The sequence below is a fragment of the Diadema antillarum genome, unplaced genomic scaffold (assembly GCF_040938485.1).
Source record: "Diadema antillarum isolate AM-2024a unplaced genomic scaffold, OU_Dant_1.0 scf00000045, whole genome shotgun sequence".
In the NCBI taxonomy this organism is placed as follows: Eukaryota; Metazoa; Echinodermata; class Echinoidea; order Diadematoida; family Diadematidae; genus Diadema; species Diadema antillarum.
In genome coordinates, this window is record NW_027270934.1 from 320,186 (window position 1) to 332,500 (window position 12,315).

Sequence of the window (12,315 nt, forward strand, 5' to 3'; positions counted from 1 at the left end):
GAAAACGGACATTAAGTAAAGATTTGCGTGGAGCTGTAAGGCCAAGACTTCACAATCAACATCACCTCATCTTGCGACTAAAGCAACTATTTCGGGAAACTATGTGAGACTCGAGATTTCACGTATTGACGAAGCGTCTTCTGTTTTGTTTGTTTGATTTTCACTCCATTTTTTTCAAAGCCAACTTGAACATGAATGATGTGGCAACTCATTTTCAATTTCCGTATGAAACATGTGAATCTCTTGCGTATTGGTACATATCTAGGAATTTATTTTCAGGTCTACGATCTCAAGGCTTGTTTATAAATTATGCTCACAAATTGCTCGGCTAGGTAACCCCAGATCGGAGAGCTGATGGCGTAACATCCACCAGCCAGGAGGAAAAGAAGACCAACGATGGTGGCGCTGCGAGTGAAGACCTCCACGTGAAGCGAGAGGGTGGGGTCTAGGAACCCAAAGGCCCCACTCCCAACGAAGATGACCAGCCCCACGGGCCAGACGGACGGAATACGAAGGAAGCTGGTGATAGAGGAGCTCTGCTTCTCTGGACAATCTGGAAATATAACCCCATGAAGCCAAGCCGCACAATTGTCATAACATTACATGGTCCATGAATAGAATCAATCCGAGACAATAAAATTATTGTGTGCTTTTATAGTCATCAAGATGAAATGAAATCAATGCGCTGTACTTCACCGATTCAGGTAAAACTTTGATACTCTGAACATATCTAAAACTCCCTTTACGTATATATGCATTCGTCGTAACTTGACTGATAGCTCCACTTAGCTCGATTTGTAAATCATCATTTTTCGCAAACGAAGAAATGGAATAGAAAAAGACTCTTCATTCTGAAGGCTCATTAGTCGGAAAACGAAATAAGGTTCGTAATTCCGAAAGTTCTCGATCGTTAGTGGGCACCCTCTGTCATTAGCAAGCCTTCTCTTTGTTTGTTTTTTCCATTTCGGATCAATGGACCTTCGAAATAACGAATCTTATTTCATTTTCAGATTGATGAACCTTCGGAATAACGCCACAAATGTTCGAATTTCGTATTAATGAATATCGAGGTATAGGAAATTTGTGTGTTTCAGGATAACGAACATTACCTAAATTTGGTAAATACAAAACTGTATTATTTGTTCATCATTTCTGTTGTAAGTGACGTTTCAGTCATGCCACGGCCATCCATATCCCTTCTCGTCCGGTGCACCGTTCGATGATTTTCAAATAAACGTGTATTTTTCTGCTCCGTGTTTCCGACATAACATTGTTTGGCATCGTGTGCCCAGACTCACGTTATGGTAGCACAACCAATACAGCCCGTCAAATAAGGTATCAGAAAAATATTAATATCATGATGCCAATGAATCAAAAGGTTGCATCACAAAAAAGACTCATGATTTCCCTCACGTGTTGATGGAAGCAAAATCAGGTTGACGAAGACACAGACCAAGTTGGCACAGCCAAGAGCGATGAATGGTACCTTGTAGTCCCGCCCGCCTACCTGTGGATAAAATATATAGATATGACCATAAACTTCACCTAAATTACAAGACCATGGAGTGTACAGTGATGGGTAAAGGTATGATAGCTATAATAATGAATATGATACAGAAAATAACAATAATGACAGAAAAACGTATCAAGCAAATAATGATTAGTCCGGAAATGCAATATAGAATGTCACCTGATGTAACTACGAGCAAAAACAGGAAATAATAGTTAGACATTGCACCGTATCACAATACTGTACTACCTCGTACAGAAGACCTCCAATCACTGGGCCAAGCATGTATCCAAAGCCAGAAAAAGTCTCCAATAAACCCTGGCATAGAATGGAAACAGAACAATTGAAGACATCACGATAAGTAGAAAAAGATGTAAAAATCTGCCATTATACGGGTTAATTATCACATGCATAATTTAAAATGCAGTAATGGCTGATTTATTCTAATTAGATTTAAGTATTTAAATACAAATATTAGCAATGATACCAGAGTGAGTCGGGCTTTGATTCAAGTACAGTATGCCAATGAAATGGTAAAAACTACTGGTTTAAGTAATTTACTACCTTTTCTTATCAGGCAACAGTGATAGTTGCCATCTATTTGCAGGATCTTATATCATAGTCTCTTTCTCTCCATGCTAAGTAAACGTCATAACCAGTACGTTGTGTAGAAAGCGGCCTATGGCAGTCTCAATAATTAGATGCACGCTTTTACCTTTGTTAAGACTAGAGAAAATGAAATGAAAAAAAAAAAGCTTCTTACATATGCACAGGTAAAAACGGAAGGCTATTGAAATAATATGAATAGCGCGACATACGATTTCAAAACCTCGCACAGCTGGAATTTCTCTGTTGGCCTCGCGTACCGGAAGAAGGTAGGTTTGCTACTGCCAATATAATCAATAATCAAAGGTACTACTCACTTCTCCAGCTTAGTGAGCCACAGTGACCCAGCTCCATTATCGACCATTATTGATGGCTTCCAGCATCGAATATGACCGCGCTCTTTATGAATATTTCAGAAACCCAGACTTAACTAAACATGGTCGAGCGTAATTTAGGGTCAATGTGAAATAATGATAGAGACATATAGCCTAAAAAGAAGTTCTTTTGTCCCGATACCATCCACACACATATCGTACTTGCAGAGTTATTAGATAAGTTTCATCTAAAACCAATATAGCATTGCCACTGCGTGTGCTATGAACACCGGGATAGACCGGAAAATTGTACCAAAATAACACACGCTTGTTGTCCTTATTGCTCCAGTTTCAAATGACGGTTTAATGTAATAGGTTGTGATGTTGTATGTTATAATATGCTTCAATTACAGTTCCAGTTTGTGCAGTGTCATATCTATTTGAATGTAAGTGATGTATATTTGTTGCAATATCCAATGTACCAAGAATTCCCATTTAAGTTTAATCAATCTATCAATATCAGTTAATCAAATAAAATATTATTTATTTACAGATAGAGGTATGATATAATGTGTTGCTCTGTTACACGTTACATCTGGCACTTGTAATACAGACATGAACGCTTACTACAGTGGTTGCCACATGGTCGGGGAAAGTGTTGGCGACTATGGTCATTGAAGCTGTCACACAGGCCGAAGTACCCACAGCAGCCAGGCTACGAATGACGTAACAAAAGATGATGAACTCCACTGGAGAAGTCAACCCGTCACATACTCTGAGGAGAGGGAATCCGCGTCACATGATAATCCATATTTTGGACTGATGTTCGTTATTCTGAAGGTTCATTATTCTGAAAATGAAATAAGGTTCATTCTTCCGAAGATTCGTGAAACCGAAAAAGAAAATAGGTTCGTTACTCTGAAAGTTTCGTTATCCGAAAATGGGGAAAATAGTGCGTTCCCCGGAATAAGGAATAATCTTATTTTCGAATCAGACGAATTTTCGGAATAACGAACCTTATTTCATTTTTGGAACTACAAACCTTCTGAATAAACTACGTAATTGATAACCTTCGTAATAACGAAACTTAGGGATAACTTTCGGAACAATGAACCTCTTGGAATAACGAAGCTCTTGCTGTAACATTCTGAACCATTTTAAAGTTTCTTTCAGATCGGAAGTACCCCATGAAATGTCAACACTTGGAAAATATAAGAGTTACGATATTCAATAGGCCTCAATAATCATGCATATTATCTTTGATGGCTAACATTGTATTTCTTCGATAGGATGGTGTACGCAGTGTCCGTTTTAAGTAGGCTACAGTGCACACAAGGTTTCTCCATGAATTGCCTCCATGGTTACATCTGCAGCTGTAATTAACATGATCTTGTTATTATTTTGTCAAAATTTCCATGACTCAATAGTCGACGTGTCAGAGAATGAATCTCGCTCTACCGTCCGCCTAATGTCTTTTGGTGGTATCACCCTATTTCTATATTATTGCTGGATCCGAGTCTGGATGATGCATCTGTTGCCTTCTTGAGAGATTTCAAATATTCAAGATGGTCGCTAAAATAGCCTCCGCCGAAATTAAAATTCCCATATTTTTTGATAACTCAATAGATTTGACTTCGAGGATGTAATCCCAATCTGGTCGATGAAACTCTTTGTATCCTTCAAAATTTTGAGATATTCAAGATGGCCGCCAAAATGGCCATCAAAAATCTTAAATATCTCAAAGCCCTCAAGGATGCAAGAGTTGCATCAACCAACTTTGGATTCAGCAATCTCGAAATCGATTCAAGACATTTTTTTTTTTCTTTTCAGTTTTTCACCAATTGTGCGGAAATATATTTTAGGAATATATGATATTGCGGCCATATTGAGTATGTCAAAACCATCAAGGATACAAGAGTTGCATCATCCAGATTCGGATTCAGCACCTTCAAGATAGAAGAAACCATCAAAGTACATTTGGCAGACAGTAAAACAACATTAGGCCAAAATCTGTCCTTGGCACCCACACTTTAACTAATTGGGTAATGGCATGTTTTGTGTAAATGCATATGTCATAGATTGGTGATAATTATTGTCTACGAACAATAAAAGATGAGAGAGGTTTAAACAAACTAAACAAAATTTCCTGTATTTCCCTCTTCAATATCTCTAGATCAGCTACAGCAAGGCAGGTTACATGAGACTTTACACGGTGTATGTATTGGTATCGCTACAGGGTCGTACTACCATCACTGAGGTGGGGCAGCGCAACTGACCCAAATAAGATGTTACAGCCAGCAACGATCCAAATTCCTGCCACGAAGGTGAACTTTGCCCCAAGCTTGGGTAGCTGACGATATACAAAGAGACAAAGCAGAAATACAAACGATCAAAAAATAGAATATATCCAATTTTCTCTACCTCAAGGAAGTTTGGATATTACACTAGCATCTGTCAAGCGCCACACGACAGTATATATCAGATCAGTTTAGATCGACTAATTTCCTTACACGGAATTTACAAGTGATACGAATAAAGTGGTAGATGGTAAGATGGTAGAAATGATATAGACTGATGATACATATTTACAAGAAATCGATATTGATACGATATCATCGAAGAAACGAACAAAGATATTCAAAAAATGAAGATCATTGATCTCTACTCCCTTTATCTGTCTACTGTAGAACAGCATAAGACATTATTTCGATGTGTGAAAACGTAATCATTCAATGAACATGATGGTTGTTTTGATTATTGTATTCTCCTCATAAATTCTTGAATGCTTCACACAGGACATTTAATGGACGGTACGTATCATAATACGTCAAATCAGTGGGAAAAAACAGTGATGATAATGACAAAACATCCTTATACAGGATAATATGTTAGTGTATATTACGTCAGGGTTGGCACTTCTATCAAGTCAGTCAATGGTTGCCAGCGTTTGGCGACCGGTTAGAGACCGGTTTGGGTGGGCTGGAGGTTTTCGACCATTTGACAACCAAACTAGTCGGCAAAGGGATTTTATGGTCCTAAGTTGGTCGTGAAAAAGTCGGGAATCGGTCGCCGATTGGTCTCCAACCTCTTTAGACTGGTCTTAGACTGGTCAAAGTGATTTCTGGCCTCCATAGGCATGACGATTTTTGGTCGGCAACCGGTTGCCTAAGGAATACCCACAGACTAAAGACTGGTTGCCGACCGCTTGCCAAGTGGTCGACGACCAGATAGTAGCAATAATTACTTTTTTTTTCTAGAAAGTCTGCTTCGACGTGCTGCAACCACATGCCAATTTCTGTAATGTTTGATGCAGTCCATATACATTCATGAACCGTTTCCTGACCACACAAAGCGATCCCTAAAAGGGTAAGGGCAAGGGTAAGGGACAGTGAAGACCACAGCCAAATGACAGTGACGGCAGCCTTCTTCTCATGACCAAGCAATCTTGTGCTTCTGAGGCGAAGGGAGAGAGAGCCTTTGTTGCCGAGTGCTAACAAACATCAGCAACCATTTGGCGACCAATTTCTTTCGACGATAGTCGCTGAGAAGTCGCCGACCAGTTGCAACCCTTTCTGCCAGCAGTAGCCTATGCATCATCTATTCAGGTTTTTGTTGTTAGCAAAATTTTGCCAAGGCGCAAGCCAAGCAGTCACAAAATGGTTTACAAGCTGTCGGCAACCGAAGAACAACCAGTAGATGCGTGGGCCGTCACCACTCGTCGATCAAAAAATTGGGGGTTTGATCGCCGATTGGTTGTCGATGGTCGCCAATAATCTTTGCAGTGGCGGATCTACGGGGGGGGGGGTTAGGGGGTTTAAACCCCCCCCCCCCCCCCTTGGGCTGCCAAGTAAAAAATATAATGTGCATAGGAAAACGCCACCATAATGTCCAGACGCATACAATATGTTCCTGTAGCACTCTGTCTCAGGCTCAGCCTCGGGCAATAGCTTTTAACCCCCCCCCCCCCCACTACCAAGTGAACAGGTGTTAATTTTTCTATGCCCATCACTGTGATGCGCACAGAAAAACGCCATCACGTATCTAGACCCATTTATGATGCAGTGCGCGGCGCAAGCATGTAGCACTGATGACGGTGCGCGGTATTGCATCGGATGCATGCAGTGCGCGCGCGTATTGTATTGATGCAGTGTACGTATTGCACATTACATAGGATACACGCCGGCCTAGCGCTATCGCCTATCGACAAGCGTACGTTCCCGGGACCCTTGCTCATCAACCGGCTCATCAACTTTGTGATTAATCATGGAAATTCACGTCCCCAAAAAACTATTAAATAACATTGTGTCCAAATATCATCTTTAATGCTCTGAAAGTATTCAAATTACAATGATTTAAGTGGAAGGATTGAAACTAACAAAAATATTCCACCTTTATGACCAACAGTGTACCAACAACATTGAGTAAGTGTCATTCAATGACACAAAGAGATCCTATAAAAACGTACACAACTGTCGCAAGTATACTGATGATAATTCTTACCTAGTTTACTTGATTTTATGTGAAGATCGAAGATCGAAATAAATTGTATGATTGTAGCATGACAAGTGGCACCTGTGAAAAGTTTGTTTATTTGAGTCTCAAATTTTATGCACAACCTTCAATTGGCTGAATAAGCAACATTTAGTTCTACTTAATTTTCATTTCTACTTCATTGGCCTGAACTCCAGTATAATCAACATCGCAGAGTTTACTTTAATTTAAGAGTTGTGGTACTATACAATTCAACATATGTTACACTGTCTTAAATCTACCTTTTTATCACGAATCTTTAACAGTTAATTTTCATTTGTATCTCATGTTGTTAGAGTTAGACCAAAATGAAAGAACGCACACTAGAGAGAAAACAATTCAAGTGCAAATACTGTGTGAAGATATAATAATATTCAACTCATCTGGAAATTGATAACCAAACACATGATAACTCTGGATATAACTGTGTTTTAAACCAAAGGCGCCGAAAGTGGGGGGGGGGGGGGCGGCCGCCCCCCCCCCCCCCCCCCCAATACAAAAAGTGGGGGGGCAAAACGCATTTTTGCCCCCCCCCCAAAAAAAAAAAATAATAAAAATAAATGAATAAACAAAGAAAATAAAATAAATATGAATATATATGAATAAAAGGGAAAAAATATGGCTACAAACGGCAGCTTTTGGACTGTAAAATGTCAAAATTTTCAAGCTCGCTCGCTTCGCTCGCTCGCATCCAGCAGTTGAGCCCGGTGCGCCTCCCCCTTAATTTCTAAAGCGAAAACATAGCTACGACGGCAGTTGTTGGACTCTAGAATGTCAAAATTTTCAAGCTCGCTCGCATTGAATCGTTATGCCATTCTCCTAATGTTGCTGACAGTAATTGCCAGTAGTTGCGCCCGATGCCCCCACCCCTTAATTTCCAAAGCGAAAGATAAAATAAGGCTACAAACGGGAGTTTTGGGACTGTAAAATGTCAAAATTTTCAAGCTCGCTCGCTTCGCTCGCTCGCATTGAATCGTTATGCCACTCTCCTAATGTTGCTGCCAGTAATTGCCAGCAGTTGCGCCCGATGCCCCCCTTAATTTCCAAAGCGAAAGGTATAGTTACAAACGGGAGTTTTTGGACTGTAACATGTCAAAATTTTCAAGCTCGCTCGCTTCGCTCGCTCGCATTGAATCGTTATGCCACTCTCCTGACGTTGCTGCCAGTAATTGCCAGCAGTTGCGCCCGATGCCCCCCCCCTTAATTTCCAAAGCGAAAGATATAGCTACAAACGGGAGTTTTTGGACTGTAACATGTCAAAATTTTCAAGCTCGCTCGCTTCGCTCGCTCGCATTGAATCGTTATGCCACTCTCCTAACGTTACTGCCAGTAATTGCCAGCAGTTGCGCCCCATGCCCCCCCCCCTTAATTTCCAAAGTGAAAGATATACTGTAGCTACAAACCCCTTTTTGGGACTGTAGAATGTCAACATTTTCAAGCTTGCTCGCTTCGCTCGCTCGCATTGAATCGTTATGCCATTCTCCTAATGTTGCTGCCAATAATTGCCAGCAGTTGCGCCAGATGCGCTCCCATTTATTTCCAAAACGAAATATATAGCTACAAAACTCCAGTTTTGGAACTGCAGAATATCAAAATTTTCAAGCTCGCTCGCTTCGCTCGCTCGCATTTTATTGTTATGCCATTCACCTTATGTTGCTGACAGTATATAATTTCTCGATCGTTTCACACCGTCATTCCATAATCCATGTAAGGAAAACTTACAATGTTCCTCAATGACTGCGTTGTTGAATGTATCACATTCCGTAATGTATTGTAGTCCCATTATTGCTCACGCACACACGCACAAGCACACAGACCGTCAAAATTACTTTATGGTTCCCCCCATGTTTCGACCCACCGTACGCCACTTTTAATATATATATATATATATATATATATATATATATATATATAAAATAGATGTGTGTGCGTGTGCGTGTGTGTGTGTGTGTGTCTGTGTATATTGTGTAACATATGCATGGTCTAATCTTGAGCCCCCTCCAATGTTTGCCCCCCCCCCATCCAAAACTGCTTCCGGCGCGCCTGTTTTAAACTGTTATTTGATCTTATTCTAATAAGACGCAATATCATGGACTGCTTTTTATGTTCTCCATTACGTTAGTAGATGCCAGCAGGAAAACATCACTTACGGGGTTCAAATAGCTAAAAAAAAAAAAAAAAAAAAAAAAAAAAAAATCGGCGCGACGCCACGCGGCTCCACGCGGCTCACAGACATCGCCTTGTGGACGATGCTCTGCATCGCCATTGGGACATCACAAACCCAGGGACCGCGGAGCCAGGGTCGGCAAAAAAGATAAAAAATAGAGCATGCAAGTATGCTTAAAATCGCAAGCTGGCAACCCTAAAAATGAAAAATCTCCCTACTGTGGGAGGGGGGATACCCCCCTCCCACACCCTCCCACCCTCGCTTGCTTCGCTCGCTCGGGCTTGGTCGCTACGCTCCCTCGCAATACCCAGCTCAGCCCCTCAAACCCCCCCCCCCCCCTTGGAAAAAAGCTAGATCCGCCCCTGCTTTGGTTGCTGAAGGTCGGTGACCAGTCCTCGCGTATGTGTGACCAGGCCCTACTAACTATGTTTATTCATGTGTGACAGGAGAGGATTCAATTCAGAATTCTTGGTCGCCATGGTGAAGCGTTGTTCGACGTAACGTAAAAAGAATATCTTGTATGTAACGAATCATAAACCTTTCACGTACAGGTATATACATCACGTTACAGCGTAATGGCTAAAAACCTGACGAAGACGTTTACTTTGCAAGGCTTTTAGCCAAGAATTATGGCAGTTATGTTTATGGGTTTATGGCAGTATGTTTTATTCAAATTGGCTGCAGGTAGTGTAAAAAGAATCATTTTTTCTTCTTAGACCAAGTAAAACTGATAAGATCTGCAGAGGCCCACTATCAATACTATGGGCTGCTCAAATTCAATGTAGAGCTTGTGCAGTACGTTGTTCGCTGGTTACGTGACAGTAATAAACAGCAGATGGCACATGAATTGTCTAGGCAATGTGTGCATACGTCAGGGAGGTCTTCCCACCTTCCTGGTCAGACCAAGGTGGTACTCGGTGTGCTCGCCTTCTAGTGTATCTCCTTGGTTAGACCAGGGAGGGGATTTCGTCTCACCTTCGTGGTTAGACAATTGATGTTGATTCAAACAGGTGATGGGATGTCTCACGAAGGATTCATTGACTTACGCAGGACAGGTATTAAAGTAAGAGTTAGATGTGGTACAGAATCTTCTGAACTTTGGACGTTTAAAGCAAAGGAAATGGGGAAGCAGAGAGAGAGAAGGGGGGAGAGGTAAGCTAAGAGGCAGACAAAGATAGGCAGTCGAGAAATAGCTAAAGAGAAAGCGAGGGGGGTCGACAGGAGAGAGACCAGCATGACAACGCAGTGTGGTTGATATAGTGTTGCATAGAAGGAATCAGTACGGTACTCACATATTTCCCGAATATGGGAGAAAAGACGACGTTAACAAGGGCAAAGGCACCGAAGATAAGCCCCACCTGTAGACTGGAAACACCTCGGTTCTTAGCCTGAAAGAAAAATAAGGTGATGGAGTACAGGTCATAATAAACAATCTCAACTTGTTTACATAACATTACAAGGAAGATACATAATGAGATAATACATGTAGATGTGATGCATCTCATTCATCCATGGATGGGATCATGATTCAACATACATAACTGATATAGAAAGAAAGGCTAAGAAGAATCTCTACAATGATCCTTCAAATTTGGTCCCACTCGTAGAACATGACACTATAAACATCTGCTGTAATACACCGTCCCAATACATAATGTGCGACAAAATATCGCTCAAACCGACATTCAAAGGAATCCATTACCGCAGGAATGTACAGCTCGACTATATACTTCATGTTCCCGTTAAGTGCTTACCATGTTTGTACAACTGATGTTAGAAGTCATTGAGAGAAAAGCACACAATTTCTAGTTTTGTATTGCTATAAGGTGTGTGTGTGTGTTTTTTTTTTACATTAAATGTAATCCACGTCTTTCATTTGAACATTATGGTCATGACATGAACATGGGAATAACTGATCCTCAAGAATAATGTGACCTCGCAGCCTTTCAAATGATCTTGTGGGGTCCTTGCTCGTAGGGAAAGACATCCAAATGCCATCGACACTCATACTGCTAAGTCTTCTTTTCCATCTTTAACCTACAAAATAACATTTGTAAAGTCCAGTGGACTTCATTATATCTGCTTCCAAAAGAAAATAGATCACCCGCAGGGTAACTTGCTTCAGATATAGTCAATGGATTACATAGGTGAATTAGTGGTACGGACGTAATCTATTCAGTGCCGACACGGGAGCCGGTTAACTTATCAATGGAAATTGCAAGGTATAATGATGTAAAGCTATAACCAACATCGACAGCACTCAGCCACTGCTGCAGTGGTCAAGGAATACTTTGATTATCAATTTACTTGCAATACATGCAGATTAGACTACTAACGTATTAAAGTGAGAGCTAGGGACCAATGATGGTTGCTTACGAAAGAGCTTTCAAAATTCTGTCGAGTTAAGTCACAAACCCAAATTTCATTGTCAAGGTGAATTTCATGCAAGAGTTCTTCTGCCGAGCAGGCAACGATATGAAAATCCGTAATCAAAAGTATCAAAATGATTCGGAACAACTGCTCTCACAATACACTTTGGCTAATTAGTAGACAATTTCTCCCTTTCTTCCACACACACACTCATTGACTCATCAAAGTCTACATATACGGTATAGGCCTATATATAATAGAGTGTGTGTGTATGTGTGTTGTGTGTGTGTGTATGTGTGTGTGTGTGTGTATGAATTATACTACGTGAGAAAGAATCGAATCCATTGTTTGATTATCAAACATTTCATGGAGTTCCAATCTGTAATATCACCTTGATCTTTGTGGACAATAAACACATACACACACACACACACACACACACACACACACACACATATACTTAGTAAGGTGAAACGGGCTTGGCCTCGTATGTTGTGTGTGCTACATTATCTTTATGTATAGGTACATAAAGATAATGCAGTCACACCTATAGGATATATATTGTATACATATATGTAGGCAGGTGACATCTGTTCTCCCTAAAACCTATCCCTTTTTTCCTGTGATTATCTTTTTATGATTATGAATCAAAGATATCATATGATAACGATTTCTCACAAAAAATGATTGATAGTAGTGTAGGTTTTTGTAGTGAGATTTAAATGATTAATTAATCAAATGTGTATTTTGGAGCAAATTGCCCATCCGGCAGAGCGCTCTATAAATTTAAAAGAACAACAACAACACACACATATAAA

The 12,315-nt window shown here is 40.5% G+C and overlaps 1 protein-coding gene across 1 annotated transcript in view; it reads right to left on the reverse strand.

Moving 5' to 3' along the window:
• The window catches only part of LOC139714026 (MFS-type transporter SLC18B1-like), a 29,432-nt gene that overhangs the window by 4,570 nt on the left and 12,547 nt on the right, over positions 1-12,315 (reverse strand). Inside the window, exons 2-7 of the mRNA XM_071625758.1 lie at positions 10,420-10,515; positions 4,707-4,780; positions 3,058-3,205; positions 1,760-1,828; positions 1,414-1,507; positions 318-553 (exon numbers count right to left, since the gene is read on the reverse strand). Coding sequence (XP_071481859.1) covers positions 318-553; positions 1,414-1,507; positions 1,760-1,828; positions 3,058-3,205; positions 4,707-4,780; positions 10,420-10,515 — 717 coding nt within the window. The remainder of the gene's footprint in view (positions 1-317; positions 554-1,413; positions 1,508-1,759; positions 1,829-3,057; positions 3,206-4,706; positions 4,781-10,419; positions 10,516-12,315) is intronic.